The 22,113-nt window shown below is 41.2% G+C and overlaps 1 protein-coding gene and 1 pseudogene across 2 annotated transcripts in view; one reads left to right on the plus strand and one right to left on the minus strand.

The window, feature by feature from the left end:
• The first annotated feature begins 952 nt into the window (after positions 1-952).
• LOC311049911 (myosin heavy chain, fast skeletal muscle-like) lies at positions 953-15,296 on the plus strand (annotated as a pseudogene). Its single transcript, XR_014602887.1, has 41 exons — positions 953-988; positions 1,113-1,331; positions 1,418-1,561; positions 1,822-1,978; positions 2,085-2,112; positions 2,203-2,311; positions 2,442-2,534; positions 2,622-2,685; positions 2,771-2,869; positions 2,959-3,062; positions 3,431-3,569; positions 4,465-4,583; positions 5,189-5,338; positions 5,432-5,602; positions 5,741-5,928; positions 6,542-6,657; positions 6,775-6,839; positions 7,154-7,241; positions 7,357-7,474; positions 7,565-7,688; positions 7,785-7,921; positions 8,029-8,282; positions 8,450-8,692; positions 8,953-9,129; positions 9,222-9,367; positions 9,502-9,592; positions 9,680-10,069; positions 10,748-10,874; positions 11,024-11,142; positions 11,244-11,440; positions 11,906-12,089; positions 12,180-12,345; positions 12,569-12,693; positions 13,178-13,486; positions 13,598-13,801; positions 13,895-14,020; positions 14,111-14,281; positions 14,371-14,475; positions 14,577-14,672; positions 14,985-15,113; positions 15,218-15,296. The product of XR_014602887.1 is annotated as a myosin heavy chain, fast skeletal muscle-like (transcript).
• Positions 15,297-18,724: 3,428 nt separating this feature from the next.
• The window catches only part of p2ry6 (pyrimidinergic receptor P2Y6), a 30,700-nt gene continuing 27,311 nt past the window's right edge, over positions 18,725-22,113 (minus strand). The window contains exon 4 of the mRNA XM_084064928.1: positions 18,725-21,088. Within this exon, the coding sequence (XP_083921054.1) occupies positions 20,413-21,088 (676 nt within the window). The 3' untranslated portion in view covers positions 18,725-20,412. The remainder of the gene's footprint in view (positions 21,089-22,113) is intronic.

Here is a 22,113-nt window from a genome sequence, read left to right on the forward strand (position 1 = left end):
GGGAATACTTTGGCTATAAGGATGCTATTGGAACGGCCTTGGAAGGACCATTAAAGGCAATTACTACTTTTACTTTCTGCATAGCAAGCAATTATCAACTAATATAAGCATGCTGAGATGGTTGACACAGAGCCATTGCAAAGGAGTTTCATCTGGTGGTGAGTGAGACTTCATCTGTCCTTCATAGTAATATAAATGTTTTAGAGATGTTAGCTATTCATAGTCATACAAATCTATTAGACATGTTAGCTATTCATTGTTAACATTACTGCGTACATAGTGCCACATATAGCTACACACACAGAAGAATGAGTGGACAGCATAATTGATGTTTTATTGTACAGATTGAAATGATTGATTGTGTATTCTTTTTACAATGATATGGTTTAGGCCAGATTGGAATTTGCCTTTGTTCATTCATTTCTATTTAGACATTTCAAATATGTTATGATTATTTAAATAATAATTTGCATTGCATGTATTTTTTACATCACATACTAGTGTTATTATTATTATTTTAAAGTACCAATTTATTTTTTACTTGAGTACAGTTTGGCTTGTCTACCCAGTACCCACCTATGAATGTAACCATAATTCATAATGGAATTAAAGTCTATTCGAAAGGAGGAAAAAAAAAGTTTAGCACTGCTTCAGTAATTAATAAAAAAGAAACGAGAAACTGTAATGACAAAAAAATAACTTGGTGAATATAGGAATAACCAAATACACACAAACGAAAAGAACTGAATGTGCAAGCATCATTTCATTTCATTGCATGTAATAATATTGTAATGGATAACTCTTTTCAGATGTGGAACAAATGAGAACTTATGAAGTGGTGTGTGGCAAGATTGAATGAACGTTAGGATTCATACTAATTTAATTCATGATTATAAATTGTATTGAATCATTCAACTCATGTTAATGAGTTTTTTTCCACACTTAAGGGTTGCACACAAGGTTTCACTGCTGCTGGTAGAGGGGAAAAGTGAGTGTTCATAATTTTTCTATTAAACCTTCACTAAGCCATAACCATAAGAATAGTCCTACAATTATCAGCTCAGATCTCAAGTCAGCAAAGGCATCAACACCATCTATTTGTCTGTCTACAGAAAGCCGCCACCATGAGTACGGACGCAGAGATGGAGCAGTATGGCAAGGCCGCCATTTACCTCCGTAAGCCAGAGAAGGAGAGAATGGAGGCTCAAAGTGCGCCATTTGATGCCAAATCTGCAGCATATGTGGCCGATGTTAAGGAGCTGTATGTCAAGTGTAAAATCCTAAAGAAGGACGGTGGCAAAGTCACCGTGGAAATACTCGACACGAAGGAGGTACTACTGGATCTAAAATGAAATAGTGACAGTAATCGATAGTGACTGTAATCGCAAGACATTCTAAAGTTGTGTTTTATTTTTAGGAAAGAACTGCAAAGGAGGCTGATGTCACCCCTATGAACCCTCCCAAGTATGACAAAATTGAGGACATGGCCATGATGACCCACCTCACTGAAGCCACTGTCCTGTATAACCTCAAAGAGCGTTATGCAGCATGGATGATCTATGTAAGGTTTTCTACATGCTACAGTATTGCACCTGTCGATAGCAAAGAAAGAAAAATACATAGCACAAGTTATATCATCAAGTGGAAGCCATAGAATAACAAATTCAAACAAACTCATGGTTCTGAAGTTAACTTGCTCATTAGTTGATGCCACTTGCAAGTTGTGACTAATCCCAGCTCTAGTGATTCGTTGTCCCAGATATGTGGCATGCTCAGTGCTATGTTGTGTGATGTTAATGTTCTCTCTCTTCTCCCCTTCAGACCTACTCTGGCTTGTTTTGTGCAACTGTGAACCCCTACAAGTGGCTCCCAGTGTACGACCAGGAGGTTGTAAATGCCTACAGAGGCAAGAAGCGTATTGAGGCTCCACCCCACATCTTCTCTGTCTCTGACAACGCTTATCAGTTCATGCTGATGGGTACGTACTAGTCAGGAGAACAATGTAAAAAAATATATATAATTCTAATGGTGTAAAGTGGTTTTGTGCTGTATCCATGACTAAAAGTTTGCTTTACATTTTACAGATAAAGAGAACCAGTCTGTCCTGATCACGTAAGTTTCCCATCTAATGGGCATTAAAAAAGCAATATGGTATACAAATTCACTAACTGCATTTCTCTGAATGTATGCATTTATAACCAGTGGAGAATCCGGTGCTGGAAAGACTGTGAACACCAAGCGTGTCATCCAGTACTTTGCAACAGCTAGTTCTGGTGGAGAAAAATGTGCGGCCGATAGCGGTAAAATCAAGGTATATGTACAGGTTTTTAACATTAACAAAAAAAGTTTTTTGAACATGAAGCATTTATATGCAATATAGCAATTCAATTTAAAATAATTCTGACCAAATTTTAAATTGTGTGATGTCTAAAACATTCTAGGGGTCACTGGAGGATCAGATTATTGCAGCCAATCCCTTGCTGGAGTCCTATGGTAATGCCAAGACTATTAGGAATGACAACTCCTCTCGCTTTGTAAGTATAAATAATGACATTTTATGAGAAAACCTGCAATGATTCCACAATGTAGAGGGATGAAACAAATGTTGCTATATCAAACAGGGTAAATTCATCAGAATCCATTTCGGCACAACGGGTAAACTGGCCAGTGCTGATATTGAGACATGTAAGTATGAAGTTCACAGATTATATATTATATACAGTATGCGTTCATTTGAGGATTACTTTACCGACATGTACAACCCATATAGATCTGCTGGAGAAGTCTAGAGTGACCTACCAGCTTTCTGCAGAGAGAGGTTACCACATCTTTTTCCAGATGATGACCAACCACAAACCTGAGATTATTGGTAAGTGGAATTACTGTTGATGCAGTGAGTAAAGGTACATAAATGAATGAATAAAAACACATGTTCACCCTTTTTTAATCCCTTTTAAGAAATGTGTCTGATCACCGCCAACCCCTACGACTTCCCATTGATCAGCATGGGTGTGATCACTGTGGCCAGCATTAATGACAAGGAGGAGCTGGACGCTACTGATGTTAGTGAACATATTTTAATCTTTCTAATACTCACTGTGCACTGCAGTCAGTTGCTCTGCAAAATGTATTTTATAAAGCAGTGGTTCTCAAAGTTTTCAGGCTGTGACCCCCCCCCCCCCCCCCCCCAAACAATAATCCTATTTGAACTGCCCCCCAATTTGGCCAATGTTTGACAATTTGTATAGTATAGTTTGTTGATTAGTTTTGACACAGTAATGGTGTCATTTGTTTTACTTTAATGTATTTATTTATTTCATAGGTCCTTAAATTGTCACTTTAGAAATGTGCAGATACCATGTTTGTTTTTCACAGTTATAGATTATGTTTGTTAATCTAATGTTTAATCTCAATCTTTTGAATACATCAGGATGCTATTGACGTCCTGGGCTTCAACGGTGAGGAAAAACAGTTAATCTACAAGCTCACCGGTGCAGTGATGCATCATGGAGTCATGAAGTTCAAACAGAAGCAGCGTGAAGAACAGGCAGAACCTGACGGCACGGAGGGTGAGCTGATCTTTATTATAATTATTATTATTAATTAATTACTCATTATCATGGAGGGTGAGCTGCATCTTCAACAAAGGAATGAAAATAAATCATACTTTCACAAGTATTATATTTACTTATTTTGAACTAAGCTAAATAAAATGTCAATAGATTTACATTCTTATATATTTTTATATTATAATGTTTACGTTGGCACGGTGGCGCAGTCGGTAGTACTGTCGCCCCACAGGTCCTTGGTTCGATTCCCGTCGGGGACGCCGTGGGCACTGGGGGCGTGTCCCCTCCTCCACGACATCAGTGCCCATACTCTAGGTGGGGTTGGCAAAAGGGCCTTTCTGTGTGGAGTTAGCATGTTCTCCCTGTGTCCCCTAGGGCAGGTACCCTCACAAAAAACATGCAGTAGTCCTGGTCTCTATACTGCCTCCCCCTATGTAGCCGGGGCCTAATGGAGGGGAAAGTATCAGGTTGGAATAACGTATTCCTGCCACGCGCTACGTCCTACTGAGGAAACTCCCCCCTGTCCGGTGATAGGATGCGACCTGCTCACTCCTCATGCATTGCAGGAAGCATGAGCTCAGTTCGGGGCTCTCCCCAGGCTGGCAGAGGGAGAGTAGTGCCCAGGATTACAGTTCAGGCAATTGGCAGTTTGGCACAGGGTGAAAAATGGGTTACAAAAATCTTGGGACAACATTTGTTTTTAAAATGAGATTCCTTTTTTTATTATACTGTTTAGACTGATTATTATCAGGTTTACCTATGTTGTCACGATCCTAGATTACTATCTCTATGCATTTGAAATATAACCTTGTGTGTACCTTGCTTACTGTAAGTCGTTCTCTGGATTAAATGCTAAATGCTTAAATTATAAATTGCAAATTATATGACATTTCAGAGGCTGACAAGATTGGCTACCTGTTGGGTATAAACTCAGCAGAGATGCTTAAGGCGTATTGCTACCCCAGAGTGAAAGTCGGAAACGAGTATGTCACTAAGGGACAAACTGTGCCACAGGTGAGTAAGTTGCATTATTTCAATGTTCTGATTTCATACACACCATATTCTTAACACAGCATACCATAAGAACTCTAATATATTTTTGAGTTGTGTCCAGACTGTCTAAAATCACCTTCTGTAGATAAAATGATCCTCCAACATTATTCAAATAAATTTCTATTTAATTATTTCATATATGAAGAGCATACAAAATATACCACTCTGCAGAAACATGTGCAGTTCCATGTGCAGACGTATTATTTCAACAGTACTGTAAAAAACAACAAAAAAAACACTACTTGTGTATGCAACCATACAACCCCTCCCGCTCACTCAGCTAACACAGGGAAGATGTCAGAACCTTCCCTAAAACACCCGGGACAGACTCTTCTCCCTTCTGGCTTCCAAACTGTGGAATTAATGTTTCAATGTACAGATTATAAATGTTTTGTTTTAGATGATACTTTAGACTGAGTGATGATAGGTTCCTGGTTTACCTATGATCCTAGATTACTATTCTATCTTCTTACTGTAAATCGCTCTGGATTAAGTGCCCGAATGCCCGAAATTCTGAATTGTAAATTGTGTAATTCACACCCCTACTAACGTTCCCATATCCTTAGGTAATGAACTCAGTCGGTGCCTTGGCAAAGTCCATCTATGAGAAGGAGTTCTTGTGGATGGTCGTTAGGATCAACGAGATGCTGGACACCAAGCAGCAGAGAAACTTCTACATTGGTGTGCTGGACATCGCTGGTTTTGAAATCTTTGATGTAAGTGGCATGGACTTGTTTTAAGTGGGATAATCATTATCTTTGTCACAAAGACTTTAAGAGACTGCAGGCTAATGATATGTCCACCCACAGTTCAACACCCTGGAGCAGCTTTGCATCAACTTCACCAATGAGAAACTGCAACAGTTTTTCAACCACACCATGTTTGTTCTGGAACAAGAAGAGTACAAAAAAGAAGGCATCCCCTGGGATCTCATTGACTTCGGCATGGACCTGGCTGTCTGCATTGAGCTCATTGAGAAGGTATACAATTATTATTATTACATTATATTAATGTATTATTATATATTATCATGGACTTGGCTGTCTGCATTGAGCTCATTGAGAAGGTATATTATTATATTATATTATTATATTGTCTCTTTTGTCTCCTTTACAAAGCCCTTGGGCATCTTCTCCATCCTTGAAGAGGAGTGCATGTTCCCAAAAGCTTCAGACAAAACTTTCAACGACAAGTTGCATGGCACACATCTTGGAAAGAATAAGGCCTTTGAGAAGCCCAAGCCTGCCAAAGGCAAGGGTGAGGCCCACTTCTCCCTGGTTCACTACGCTGGAACGGTGGACTACAGGTAGAGCATTAGGTGCCATACTAAGTAAAATGAAATTGTGCCCTGACTTAGGTTTTGCTACATTTGCCAAGCTTTATGACTCCATGGGGTTTTGAGGAGGCCACCGAATGTAAAAATATTCAAAGTAGAGCTTTGAGGTGTTTTCTCTGGGAGCACAAGTATACCACTAAGTTGGCCACCGACACATTCAGGACATTATGTTCAATTCAAAGAGGACTATAATATCACTGATCCTTATGTTGCATTTAATTTAAATAGAGGACAGAGGTTCCTCTGTGCCCAGCTACGATCTGGTGCATTACCTCTGGCAGTTGAGGTGGGTAGATATACTGGCATTCCTGAGGAGCAGGGATTGTGTGTTCTTTGTGACCTGGGAGTTGTGGAGGATGAGTTTCATTTTGTTTTTCACTGTCCACTGTACAATGATGTAAGAAATGCTTTATTTGAAAAAAATACAGGATAAGAATTATGAATTCTGTTTGTGGTGTATCTTGGTGTATGTTCATTTTGTGAGTGTCTTATACTGTAAGCCTGTGGTGCAGGACACTATGATAAAAAATCTATCTATCTATCTATCTATCGATCTATCTATCTATCTATTTATCTACTACAGCATCACAGGATGGCTAGAGAAGAATAAGGACCCCCTTAACGACTCTGTCATTCAGCTGTTCCAAAAGTCTTCAGTTAAACTGCTGGCTGTGTTCTATCCCCCACCTGAGCCTGAAGGTATGTTTATTAATCTCTGTTGGCACCAGTGTTTTACTCCCCATGAATACTTGTCTCAGCTCTGCTTGTTTTTGACCTTTTTGTTTGACCCTTTAGTTTTTTACCTTTTCTCCTCAGTGGCTGGAGCAAAGGGAGGCAAGAAGAAGGGTGGTTCCATGCAGACTGTGTCTAGTGCTTTCAGGGTAAGAATATGTAGTCATTATTATCAACATTATATTCCTGTAAGAATTAGGCATTATTATTATCAAAAGTATATCCATGTAAGAAATAGGCACGTCTTTTATTGTTGGAATTAAACACATTTCTGTATCAAGTTGTGAGCTTGTAGATCAGATCATTTTGAATGGCTGAAGTTTAAAATAAGGCTTAAGTGGTTAATGTATGTTTTAGAACAATCTAAACCTAAAGTGTTCAAATAATTGCAGTGGAGGAAAAAGTGCAACATTGTATCACTTTTTACTAATAATAAGCCTACTTGTGTCTTATGTCTCAATAGGCAAACTTGGGGGTGCTGATGACCAACTTGAGGAGCACTCATCCTCACTTTGTGCGCTGCCTCATTCCCAACGAGTCCAAGACTCCAGGTAAACACAGAAAATAAAAAAGGAAACAATGATTGTGAGGTGGTCATTTTATGCAACTTTGGCCAGTGTGTAACTATTCTGTCCATATACTAATAATGGAGCAACATCTTTACAGGCCTGATGGAGAACTTCCTGGTTATCCACCAGCTGAGGTGTAACGGTGTGCTGGAGGGCATCAGAATCTGTAGAAAGGGCTTCCCCAGCAGAATCCCATATGCTGACTTCAAGCAGAGGTATTCATTCCTTTTTCCAGTAGCTTTTAGTTCCATACCTACAGTATTAACGGGAGGCACGCAAAATGACCATGAACTTCTGCTAAACAGGTACAAAGTACTGAATGCCAGCGCATGTCCTGAGGGCGCGTTCATGGACAACAAGAAAGCCTCTGAGAAGCTGCTTGGGTCCATTGACGTTCCCGTTGATGAGTACAAGTTTGGACACACCAAGGTAAACACATTGTGAACCTGGTTTAACATTATCGAGAAAGGACTAAAAGTACATTTTACAGATGTTTAGTTACAGTGTTTGTAACATTGTGTTCAGGTGTTCTTCAAAGCTGGTCTGCTGGGTACGCTGGAGGAGATGCGAGATGAAAAGCTGTTTGCTCTGGTCACCATGACTCAGGCTCTCGCACGAGCTTACATCATGAGGAAGGAGTTTGTTAAGATGATGGCAAGAAGGTACTTTGATACCTTTACATTGTGACCAAAATCAAATCAAATCAAATCATCATGAGTCATGATACACTGCAACTGTGTTCCCACAGAGACGCCATTTTCACCATCAGACGCCATTTTCACCATCCAGTTCAACGTGCGCTCATTCTGCAATGTGAAACACTGGCCATGGATGACGCTGTACTTCAAGATCAAGCCTCTCCTGCAGAGCGCTGAGACTGAGAAGGAACTGGCCAACATGAAGGAGAACTATGAAAAGATGACAACTGACCTGGCTGCTGCCCTGGCCAAGAAGAAGGATCTAGAGGAGAAGATGGTGGCTCTGATACAGGAGAAAAATAACCTCCTGCTGTCATCAGCATCAGTAAGTAGGCTACACTGGACATGGTACAATTCCCTCCCTCAGATCACAAAGCTGTGCTTTTTCATGCTCCCTAAGAGTCTGTACCCCCCAACAGGCAACTGCAAAAGTATATCTTGACCAGAACAAATGCTGATATCTTTCCTCCCTTTTTTTCCCTTGACCCCAAGGGAGATGAAGCATTGAATGATGCTGAGGAGAGATGTGAGGGTCTTATTAAAAGTAAGATCCAGTTGGAGGCAAAGCTCAAAGAGACGACTGAGAGACTGGAGGACGAGGAGGAGATCAATGCTGAACTGACCGCCAAGAAGAGGAAGCTGGAGGATGAATGCTCTGAGCTCAAGAAGGACATTGATGACCTGGAGCTCACCTTGGCCAAAGTGGAGAAGGAGAAACACGCCACTGAAAACAAGGTATAGATTATACACTCTCTGGGGTTTTATCGAGTTAGTAGTCGTTGCTGTTGGGCAGAAAACTCCTATCTCCATATTTAAACGTTTTGTGTTTTTTCGTAAATTAGCGCCCTACTTGATCATACTACAGCGTCACACACACACTCAAAAAAGTAGCAGATCTACAAGCTTGTCGATCTGACTGTGAGGTTTCCACCCGACAGAGACCAAGTGCAATAATGATCTATTCCATGACAACAAATTCTGTTCTGCTTAACCAGGTAAAGAATCTGACCGAGGAGATGGCCTCTCAGGATGAGGGACTTGCTAAGCTGACTAAGGAGAAGAAGGCCCTCCAAGAGGCACATCAGCAGACCCTGGATGACCTGCAGGCAGAGGAAGACAAAGTCAACACTCTGACCAAGGCCAAGACCAAGCTGGAGCAGCAAGTTGACGATGTGAGTTTTACCAAAGTGAATCTGATGTTTGGAACACATTATTTTTATTGTTTCACTGAATGATGATGAACAAATCATTTATCATTGTACAGCTGGAGGGTTCTCTGGAGCAAGAGAAGAAGCTCCGCATGGACCTGGAGAGAACCAAGAGAAAGCTGGAGGGTGATCTGAAACTGGCCCAGGAATCCATCATGGACCTGGAGAATGACAAGCAACAGTCTGACGAGAAGATAAAGAAGTAATGTGGACAAACAATATGAATAATTAAAATTAACAATAACAATTCATATTAATAATAATAACAATATGAAATGTCAAGGAGAGAAAGCACCTGCAGAATGACACTAAAATATGATGTGCTGTATTCCACAGGAAGGACTTTGAAGTAAGCCAACTTCTGAGTAAGATTGAGGATGAACAATCTATGGGGGCTCAGCTACAGAAGAAGATCAAAGAACTCCAGGTATTTTCATTTTCTGTAAAATCATTAATAATAAGTAAGAGTGAATTATTACTTTCAGATGTTAATCTAACAACATTAATTTGAAAGGCTCGTATTGAAGAACTGGAGGAGGAGATCGAGGCAGAGCGTGCTGCTCGTGCCAAGGTTGAGAAGCAGAGAGCTGATCTCTCCAGGGAACTTGAGGAGATCAGTGAGAGGCTTGAGGAGGCTGGAGGAGCCACCGCTGCTCAGATCGAGATGAATAAGAAGCGCGAGGCTGAGTTCCAGAAGCTGCGTCGTGACCTTGAAGAGTCCACCCTGCAGCATGAAGCCACCGCCTCTGCTCTCCGTAAGAAACAGGCTGACAGCGTTGCTGAACTGGGTGAACAGATCGACAACCTCCAGAGAGTCAAGCAGAAACTGGAGAAGGAGAAGAGTGAATACAAGATGGAGATCGATGACCTGTCCAGCAACATGGAGGCTGTTGCTAAGGCAAAGGTATGATCGAATGCCTTTGTATCATATAATCCTTCAGATAACACTTTTTTTCATTTTCATTTCACCTTTATTTATTCAGAAAGGTCAATTGAGGGCAAGCTCTCTTTTCCAATGATGCCCTGATTACAGTAAACATAGCATAACATAAAAAAAATGACAAGATAACAGACATTTCAGATATTCAAAGAATTTAAGTGCAGACAGATCTCAGAGTATTTCTCACAAACTGTTTGAAGCGATCGAGTGAAATGAAATTCTCCAATTCTAAAACTGATTGTAGACAGTTCCACTTGTGTGGGGCATAGTAGTGAAAGGCAGTCTTAACCTTAAGCTGATAATTAGACAATTTCTCAATCACTTAAACCCCAGCATCCGTATTGTGGGAACGCGTCGCGTTGTGAGTTTGTCGATCGGCTATTTTCAGCAAAAGGTTTCCCAGCATTAACAGAAAATGTGGTTTAAGTGGTTAAGTAAGGCTTTGTAGATAAAAAACAGTGCAGTGCTGTTCTCTCCTTGTAGCTAATGATGGCCAACCCAGTGATGAGTAATGAAACCATATCCAGTTATAAACAGGAGGGCTGAATGATAGACTGCATCGAGTGGCTTTACTGTTCAAATCAAAGCAATAAACCAATCAGAAAAAAATGATGAATGAATATGTCCAATGTTCATTTACAGGGAAATCTTGAGAAGATGTGCCGCACCCTTGAGGACCAACTTAGTGAAATCAAGGCCAAGAGTGATGAGAACGTTCGCCAGATCAATGATGTTGGAGCTCAAAGAGCAAGACTGTTGACAGAGAACGGTAAATGTTCATCTTAAAGTCTACTTTACACGGTTTGTTGATGGTACTTGAGCAAATTGACTATAATTAGAGATAATGCTTTGATCAACAGTTATCCCGGGACTTTGATGTTTGAAATGTTTGAAACGAATATTACAATTTCTAACTAGGTGAGTTTGGTCGTCAACTGGAAGAGAAAGAAGCTCTGGTCTCTCAGCTCACCAGAGGCAAGCAGGCCTTCACCCAACAGATTGAGGAGTTGAAGAGAGTCGTTGAAGAGGAGGTTAAGGTAAGGAGCAGTTCTTCTTTAACCTTTTTCTTTTAGGCCTAGTTTTATATTTTTGGTAATTTCATTCTGCTGACATTATTTTGTCCATTTCCTTTTGACAGGCAAAGAATGCCCTTGCTCATGCTGTGCAATCAGCTCGCCATGACTGTGACCTTCTGAGGGAGCAGTTTGAGGAGGAGCAGGAGGCCAAGGCGGAGCTGCAGCGTGGAATGTCCAAGGCCAACGCTGAGGTGTGTCAGTGGAGGAGCAAGTATGAGACTGATGCTGTCCAACGCACTGAGGAGCTGGAGGAAGCTAAGTAAGTGTTTTAAACCAATGTTTCAAAAATATTTGGTGTCAATGACCCCCCAAATTGATATATATTTGGCCGCGGAACACCCTCTGCAAAGGTTTTGTGCCAGGGACCCCAAAAGAGAAGATTTATGTTAAAACAAATTGAAAAATATTTAAAACTTTCCAATTGTTTTCGATATTTTTCAAAAATAAAATAGCAGAAAATAGCAGACATACAAGCTCGCAGCATGAAATGACACGCAGTGAGCTTGTAGATCTGCTATTTTTGAAAAGCCAACACATAAATTGGTTAAAGTGACCTTGATGCAACATTAACTATTTTTTGTTGGGGATCCCCTGGATCCCTCCCAAGGACCCCTGGGGGGCCCCAGATCTCACTTTGAAAACCAATGTTTTACACTGTCAGGTACCACTCACTATGCAAAATATTGCCCATAATAATTTGATTTCCTTCAACACTGATCAACAGGAAGAAGCTAGCCCAGCGTCTTCAGGAAGCTGAGGAGCAAATCGAGGCTGTGAATTCCAAGTGTGCCTCTCTGGAGAAGACCAAACAGAGACTCCAGGGTGAAGTGGAAGACCTCATGATTGATGTGGAGAGGGCCAATGGTTTGGCTGCCAACCTTGACAAGAAACAGAGGAACTTTGATAAGGTGCTTTGACATTCATTAGTTTAAAACAAAAATAAGTCTTGCCTCCTTAAAGTGGGGTAAATAACACATTTCATTTCAAATGCTGTGCAGGTCTTGGCAGAATGGAAGCAGAAGTTTGAAGAGGGCCAGGCAGAACTGGAAGGAACTCAGAAAGAGGCTCGTTCTCTCAGCACTGAGTTGTTTAAGATGAAGAACTCCTACGAGGAGTCTCTGGACCAACTGGAGACCATGAAGCGTGAGAATAAGAACCTGCAACGTGAGTCTTTCTCTACATCATTCTTTTAAAAATTGCTTTTATTTTTTCTTTTGAGACAAAAGATGCTGTTGTTACTGGTCAAAAGGTCATCACTTTGCTTTTAAAATTATTTAAATGTTCAAGATGAATTGTGGATATAGGCTACACTAACTTTATTCAAATGCAAATACAAAATACTTGCTGACTGAAAGGTTCCTCATTCATTATGTTCAATCAACTGCAGAGGAAATCTCAGACCTGACTGAACAGATTGGTGAGACTGGAAAGAACATCCATGAGCTGGAGAAGTCCAAGAAACAAGTGGAGACAGAGAAGTCAGAGATCCAGACAGCCCTGGAGGAAGCCGAGGTAAAACTGCAGAAGAATCCAATTGTGTATGGTGTAGTGACCCCACAGAAGTGTTTCTGAGCAAGCTCTTAGCATTTTCTGTTGCGTGCCGGACCGGTGAGTTGACGATCCAAGTTTGAATCCCAGATCAGGGCGTTATGCTATTTGCTACATTGGTGTCAGAAGTGGGATGCCTCTCCTCGTATGAGGTTTGTGGAACATTAAGCACAAGGATGCACTTGGACTCGCTGGGGAGGGGTAGTGTAGCAACCCCACAAAAGTGGCCCAGCAATAACTCTATCCTCTGAGCGAGCTAGCTCTCTTAGCGTTGCCTGTTGCGTGCTGGACTGGTGGATTGGCGAACAAGGTTTGATCCTAGCTCAGGGCTTTGTGCTATTTGCTAAAATATTTTACGTTACAATATTTAATATTTCTTTCAATAAGTTTTATGTTCAAACAGCGTAGCAGTATTGATCTTACATTTTGATCCTGTGTTACTTTTCAGGGTACTCTGGAGCACGAGGAGTCCAAGATTCTTCGTGTCCAGCTGGAGCTCAACCAGATCAAGGGTGAGGTCGACAGGAAGCTGGCAGAGAAGGATGAGGAGATGGAGCAGATCAAGAGGAACAGCCAGAGGGTGATTGACTCCATGCAGAGCACTCTGGACTCTGAGGTCAGGAGCAGAAACGATGCCCTGAGGATCAAGAAGAAGATGGAAGGAGACCTGAACGAGATGGAGGTTCAGCTCAGTCACGCCAACCGCCAGGCTGCTGAGGCCCAGAAGCAGCTGAGGAACGTCCAGGGACAACTTAAGGTGCAAAACATAGTAGTTAGTAGGCAGACACATGTTCAAACAGTGGAGCTGCTCTGAAACAATTACTCACATTCTGATGTTTCTCTTCACCACAAATTTGATTTATTTTAGGATGCCCAACTGCACCTTGATGATGCCGTCAGAGCTCAAGAAGATCTGAAGGAGCAAGCTTCCATGGTGGAGCGTAGGAATGGCCTCATGGTTGCTGAGATTGATGAGCTGAGAGTGGCTCTGGAACAGACAGAGAGAGGCCGCAAAGTGGCTGAGCAAGAACTGGTAGATGCTAGTGAGCGTGGTGGACTGTTGCACTCTCAGGTACGTAAGTCAATAAAAAAAACTTTAATATTCAGAATAAAACAATGTTTACATCATGCTTACTTACATTGTTCAACGGAATCTTTATTTTAGAACACAAGCCTTTTGAACACCAAGAAGAAGCTTGAGGCTGACTTGATCCAGGTCCAAGGTGAAGTGGACGACAGCGTTCAAGAAGCAAGGAATGCAGAGGAGAAGGCCAAGAAAGCCATCACTGATGTAAGTTAGGATGTCCTACCCCTATCTATTAGATATCCTCATGTCGTGTTTGATATAAACATACAATACAATACAAACATGACTTTCCAGGCTGCCATGATGGCCGAGGAGCTGAAGAAGGAGCAGGACACTAGCTCTCACCTGGAGAGGATGAAGAAGAACCTGGAGGTCACAGTCAAGGACCTGCAGCACCGTCTAGATGAGGCTGAGAACCTGGCTATGAAGGGAGGCAAGAAGCAGCTCCAGAAACTGGAGGGCAGGGTAAGATGTAGTTTACTTCAACACAGGTTATAGTCATAGACAATGAAATAAGAAGAAATAACCTCATAATGTATAATTCAACTTTGAAGGTGCGTGAGCTGGAGGCAGAGGTTGAAGGTGCACAGAGAGGTGGAGCAGATGCTATTAAAGGTGTCCGCAAATACGAGAGGAGAGTGAAGGAGCTGACATACCAGGTACTGTATATCATGTTCACTTAAATAACCATCATGCCTCTGACTAAATTAACAGATGGCATGAACATACAATTAATGCTATGAATTGACTCTGACTTTAGACTGAAGAGGACAAGAAGAATCTTGGCAGGCTTCAGGATCTGGTAGACAAACTGCAGCTGAAGGTGAAGGGCTACAAGAGGCAGGCTGAAGAAGCGGTAAGACAATTATACATATTGATGAATTTCAGTGTAATTAAGACATAATAAGAATCAGTTATATAAAACGTTGCGTGAGAAAGAAATAGATTTTGTTCCGCTCGTGGTGCCGAACAAGAACAAGAACACAGCCATGACCGCACCGTTACAATGAGAACCTGTAGTCCCAATGGACTCATGAACATGCCACATGGGATACTGCATTAGCCACAACCACACATTACAATTTCCTGAAATAGTCTTGTTTGGACTATAATTGCAAGATGCTCTTTTCAAAGATTGTGGCTTTGAACCATCTCTATCATATTGTAGGAGGAAGCAGCCAACACTCACCTGTCCAAGTGCAGAAAGGTTCAGCATGAGCTGGAGGAGGCTGAAGAGCGTGCTGACATCGCTGAATCCCAGGTCAACAAGATGAGAGCTAAAAGTCGTGACTCCAAGGTAATACCTGTTCAATATGAAGGCTCATTATGTTCACTATCTTTAACTAATATTTAACTAAAGATTAATGTTGAACGTCTAAATGTATATTCCTATTTTTACAGGGAAAAGAAGCTGCTGAATAAGTTCTCCAATTCAAGACACTACAAAAAGTCATAAAATATGACCCATTGTATTCAATAAAGGCGGCAACAAAATTATTTTTTGTTCTTTCTTGTGTTCATTACTTCGTCAATCACTTTTAATTGTCAGGTTTGTCAGAGTATTCTGGTTCCAACTCACATGTCCACTATATACTATTTTTGTAAACCCATTACAAAGATAAATAAATAAATAAAACCTCATCAGCAAGCTCATCAAATGTTGGTCCTTAGACACTCGCTTTTTCATGATTTATTTTACCATATCAACTTTGGCTTCCACATTATTCTGTGGTGTGACAAACTCACATACATATTAATACTGCTTTACAGGGACGTTAAATAACAGTAACTAGATGCAGCACAGCATGATTTATTTGTCAGTAGCATTTATTAGACAGAAGGCCAGAACAATCTTTTTAGCGACAACATCAGGAGGCTGAGCATATTAAGATGAAAAGAACACAATATAAACATTTTCAGAACATAAATATCAGTAGAACTATGTTATGTAACAAAAATATAATTCTATTCTCAACTATATTCTATGGTACAGAATGTTACAAAAATAAAAAATATAGCTAAATAATACTGACAGGAATATGTTTGAACATAGTAGGGCTGTCTTCGACTGGGAATTTGCTTGTATACAGTAGTATGATGTTTTCCGCATACAAACCTTTCAGGATGGTGAGGTTGAGAACTGAACATTCCACATTTAATTTCATAATGTCTACTACTGTAGCTATTGAACATTTTCAAAATGCAGAATGCAAGGGTTATGCAGAGTTTACAAGAGATGTGCATGGGGGGGATAAAAAACATTAAAAAAAACTAGCAAAGCCTTTGTCAACTAAGACCAAACTGACCGATTAATTGATTTGACTATGAGGGGACAGCCCTACAATTGTCTACAGTACACACACACACACACACACACGCGCACACACGCACACACACACACACACACACACACACACACACACACACACACACACACTCTTAAGTGCATTCCATATGAAAATTGTGAACAAGACGTCACACATCACACATAATTAACCAATACACATATATAAACAGCATCATAAAGGCTATAAGTTACAACACAACCAGACAAGCACACTGACAAACTGTTTAAGTCAGAAAGGTCCTTTGACCACAGTGTTAAATATGGAAGCAATTAATTTGTGTTCACATTGTGATGATAAAACATCAATGTACTGAGTGCATAGACAATGTTCCATTCCTCATGTTCAGCTACAGTATGTCTGTGAGTTGGACATGGACAGTTGTGTCAAGCATGCAGTAATACTTACTAAAGCAGTTTGTTCTCAACCTTTGGGCTGGGGCCCACTGGTGGGCCGTGAGGATGCTGTAAGTGGGTCCCAAATCATTAGCAAAACACTATGTGATTTTAATGGAAATATGACATATGACCAAAAAAACAAAACTTTTGATATTCTGGTATAATATACCATAATATAGAAATATAATAGAAAATGTAAAACAAATATATATATTGTTTAAAACCTTAAAAGTTAAATAGGAGCTTAACCAAATAAGTAAAGTAAGTACCATTGATCCAAGCCGGAACACAATCGATTGATTGATCATTAAAATAAACTCTGAAATGCTTTCAAGATTTTCAAGTGGGCCCTGATCGAGAAAAGGTTGAGAACCACTGCTTTATAGGTATTAAAGGAGCCTCAATGAATAGCTGTCATCTTAAAATAGCAATCACATATCATATAAAACCTTTAACTTGATTAACATTTTATCCAGGGATGCATTTTCATAGCAGGGAATCCCATGTGGTTAATAATCCAAGCTGGGATAGCTATTATATTTGGGCTGAGAGACACAACAGTAGCCTATCTCAACAAACCATAGTGAAATCTACCAGCATGGAATAAGGCTTTTACAGTAACAAGTAGTGCCAAGGTTATTATTACAGTCATACATTTGAAGAGCCATGTAGAATATAGCTGCTGTTATTTTATGTTAACAAGCTAAAGGTTTGAAGCTTGTTGCAGGCTGGTGATTAGTAATGGTTAATAGACACCATGCGCTTAGTAATGCAATCCCTAGGAATATGCAAATTCTAGTTCAGACAAGTTCAGACAATTTACCAATATCTAGACTATATTCATATTTGACTATGTAGACCATTGGTGTCAACATAGCATATTAGTTATTGTCCATCTTTAAATAAAGATTATAAAAAATAAAAAAAAGAACATTATCCACTATCATGACAATATGAATCAACTTCTAATTTACATATTTATCAGAATCTCGCCATTTCAATGTGTTTGATCAATCACGTGCCTGGATTGAGTACCAGCCATGCAGTTGGTGATATGTTACAGTAACATATGAATAACTCCATAATAGTTTATGAAGAAGAACAAGAACAAGGTGCTGCTGTCAAAGAGCAGTGCTGCTTCACGATGACGTCAATATCAATTAATAGGTGAGTATTTCATACATAATAGTCCTCCATTTCATGGGAAGGGTTCACACAAAGGATGTATTAACCCGAACAATACATATCTGCTATTAATTATACATTTTAGGGAGGGAAGGATGTTAGAGTGTAGTGCAAATCAGCTGATGCAATATCCTACTTTAGCATGGAATGGATCATTGAAGCATTTTATTGGCCTGATATCTGCTGAGATATGTTGGTACTGGTGCACCTATATAATAGTTGTCTTAGATCAGTTGTAACTGAAGTATAAGTGTTTCACATTAAAATCATTCCAAAGGGGCTGTCGGAACGCTTTAGCACAGGGGTCTTCAACAGGGGGTCCGGGACCCCTAGGGGGTCCTCAGAGTTACTACAGGGGGTCCGCCAAATCTTTGTGTGATATGATTATTTTTTTTACCTTAACCACTTGAACCCTAGCATCCCTTTTTCTGAGGAGAACTTTAGCCAAAAATAGCAGATCTACAAGCTCACAACGCCTCGTGCTGCGAGGCGTTGTGGGCTTGTAGATCGACTATGTTTGGCAAAGAGGTATATAGGTGTAGAGGGAAAAAAAGAGCAGACCAAGTAAACAAAAAAAGTTAAAAAAAAATCTGAAACACAATTGTATACAACATAGAGGGGGTCCCTGCTTCATCTCTCTCTCAGCTAGGGGGTCCTTGGCCTGAAAACGTTGAAGACCCCTGCTTTAGCACTGTGAGATTAGAGCAGTGGGTACACATCACCATCTAGTGGTCAAAACATATAACAAACGGTGTGACCAGGATACGACTAGGACAACAATCACAGAATAACTTATTTACAAAAATCTAGAAGAATACTTCACAAATCTAGAAGTATTCAGTGTATGCTGCAATTATCTCATATTCTCAATTCATTTTTCAGTTTGCATCAGCAATCCCACGCCTCCCTCCCTGATTTGTTTTTCTTCATAACAATGTTATGCGTCAACATTTCATGCAATTCTAACATACAGTCATAAGCATGTGATACTTAAGTATCAGTCACATAGATTAAGTTATTTTAACATGGTTCAGTATTACCATGAGGGATTGCATCCTCTGAAGTACTCGTGGGGTGCCAATAGCTCAGGAGCACAATATAGCAGCAGTCTTGGAATCAGAAGGTTCCTGGTTCGATCCCCGGCTCCTCCTGGCTGCGTGTCCTTGAGCCAAGACACCGAACCCCATAACTGCTCTTGATGAGCAGGTTGGTGCCTTGCGTGGTTTCTTCCACCATCCGTGTGTGAGAGCAATGCACATGGTAAAGTGCTTTGGAGAAAGGCGCTACAGTATATAAACACACCATTTAACTTGTTCTTCTCTTTCCTCCTTGTCCTTCTATTGTATCAACCTAGAGAACACAGTCTTACATTTACATATCGTTGCTGTCGCATGGAAACCTTGTATGTCCAAAACCTTTGCTTTTAAGGAAGTGGAGAAAAAAATAACCGAAGTTTCAATGGATCCAGTGTATTATTATTTAGTCATAAGCTCTTGTTAATACTTTTCACTTGTTCAATATTTATAAAATCCACAGACACACTTTTTCCCAAAATGTCCAAAAATAGCAAATTTGTATGCTCACTATGTGTCTCCCTGCAATGCAATGCAGCTAATTTGGCGACACTGTTAAATGACCAAGTATAAAATAGGGCATTCATTTATGAAAAAAAAGAACAAATATGGACATACAAGGTTTCTGACTGACAGTGATGATGTATAATGATATCTCCCCATGCTCCATATGGCCGACATGGAAGATACTGACAGAAAACAGCTGCAGTAACTTGCAGCGAAGGTTGCAAGTTCTAACGCATGTCCGTGATACTGTGAGCAAATGAAATGCCCCCAAAAAACAAAAACATCTGGAAAATGTACCATCTCTTATGAGAACTACAAATCACACATATTGAGGGATCTATCTCATCCATATATCTGGAGTGTTCAGTGCCATTTTAGGTTACGTAAGGTCTAGATTAGGCCTATACATACTAGTATGACTCAATGTATGTATCCTCCAAATGTCTCAACCTAGGCACCAGGCTCGGCTTCTACATGACCTGCTACGGTTACAGATCAGGTCATACAGGTTGCAGACTACAAACCTACGTCGAAAGTTGTGTATCCCAGGCTTAATTCAACTGTGAACTAGTGCAAAAAAAAAAAAAACACAACAGGAATTGTTTTAGATATTCCTAGCCTGGTTCCAGACGAATCTGCCTTTGCAAAATTGCATGCACTTTAGCCCTCGGCAGATTAGGTCTGGCCCCCCTCCATAGAGAATTTATTTCTCTCCCGCAGAGGTTGTGCGGGACCAACCAGGGCACAGTATTCAAATGTGGGCGGGCTTATCAACAAGGAAGCACTGCTCTGATTGGTTTGTACAAGGAAGCACTGCTCTGATTAGTTTAAGTCTAACCAATAGAGTCCGTTTGGATCTTTTTGTAACCGCCCCTTGGAAAAAAATCTATCGTTGATAGGGACCAGACTAATATCCACGCAGTGTGTCGTGTGATATTGTCTGGCTACGCGAGGCTAAGATATTCCTTCTTTTGTGCTTTTAAGCTAACTTGTCAGGATACATCTGGGGCAACATTCCGGAGTGCACCGCGCAGGTCCGAAGCAAACGTAAATGAAACACGTTTCCAGTTATGTGATCTCCGACTCTGTCACACCGTGGTGCCCTTGTCTTTGAGGGTGGACACTTTCAGCAAAAACCTCCGAGTGCTCCTTCTGTAGCGCGGCTGCATGAAATAGAACAGAATGGGGTCCAGAACGCTGTTCATGCTGGCGAACGGCCGGGTGCTTTTATAGATGATGGAGAACAAGTTCCTGGTCTCGCAGGGCGCATTGGGCAGCGTTCGCACCAGCAGGTACATGGTCTTGGTCAGGTGGAACGGCAGGAAGCTGATGGCGAACACCGCCACGATGATCAGGATCATGCGCACCGCCCTGTCCCGTTTCTCGCTGCCCGCCATGGAGACGCCGTCGTAGGACGCCACCGGGCGGCAGAGGTGGCGCGCCATCCGGCAGTAGCACACCACGATGCCCATGAACGGCAACAGGAAGCCGAGGCACGTCAGCGCCATGCCGTAAGGGTAGTAGGCGGACGAGTGCTCCGGGCGGCTTAGATCGTAACACACCGTGCGGTTACGCTGGATCCCCGTGGAGGCGAAGTAGAAGGTGGGCGCACACAGGAGCACGACCACGAGCCAGACGCCTCCGCAGATGAGCCAGGCCAGCCTGCGGCCGCCCTCCTTGGGCCAGGTGGCCATCGGGTGGCAGATGCCCACGTAGCGCTGCATGCTGATGCAGGTGAGGAACAGGATGCTGCCGTGCAGGTTGCTGTGAGGGGAAAACAACAGGAAACTAATCACTGACACTGCAAGCGTGCTGGATTGTTTTATATACAGTATATCGTTAGCCTGGGATCCAGCCTGCTTTGCTACGTTCGGCTGACTTTTTTTTCTCTCTTCGCTTATGAGTCTGGAATGCCTCCTATCTCCAAGGGAGGCGGGACATGGCATACGGCTGGAATCGTGCCGTGGCTTCTGATTGGTCTGTGGTGCGGGGCGGGACCAAAAAAACGGTGTGATCGTTGTGATTCGTCATTCGTTTCAACAACATCCAATCAGCAACAACGTTGCCTAACGTAACATATGTAGTTCCAGTGTAGTTCTGCAAAACAAGTCAATAGGAGGCTTTCCAGACTGAGAAGCGAAGAGAGAAAAAAAAGTCCGCCGAACGTGGCGAAGCAGGCTGGATCCCAGGCTAGTATATCGTTGCTGTCAGGCAGAAACCTCTTATCTCCAGGTTATAACTGTTTGTGTTTTTATGAAAATTAACGCCCTCCTTGATCATACTACAGCGTCACAAAAAAGCATCAAAAGTGGCAGATCTACTACTTTTGCTATTTTGGAATTTGAATCCTGAAAAGTAACAGTTTTGGACATACGGTATGAGGTTTCCACCCGACAGAGACGATATATTCTACATGTCTCCTAAATCCCAACAGTTTTCTGAAAAACGTTTGTTTCTATATCAGTGGTGCTCAATCATTTTCATGTCAAGGACCCCCAAAATTATATGTATTTGGCCGCGGACCCCCATCAAAATATTTTGTTCCAGGGACCCCCCAGAAGCAAAGATTTGAGTTAAAAACGTTCGCTTTAAAACAATATATATTCAAAGATTTGCACACATTTTCACGAATTTTCAAAAATAGCAGATCTACAAGCTCGTAGCGCGGCACTCGGTGCTGCGCTACGAGCTTGTATATCTGCTATTTTTGAATAGCCCAAAGTGTAAAATAATGCTTTTTAGCTCAAATCTAAAAATGACACAGTTCCAGGTCTTAGTTAAGATATATA

Source organism: Gymnoscopelus microlampas (assembly GCF_963454915.1).
Source record: "Gymnoscopelus microlampas genome assembly, chromosome: 8".
NCBI classification, from domain to species: Eukaryota; Metazoa; Chordata; class Actinopteri; order Myctophiformes; family Myctophidae; genus Gymnoscopelus; species Gymnoscopelus microlampas.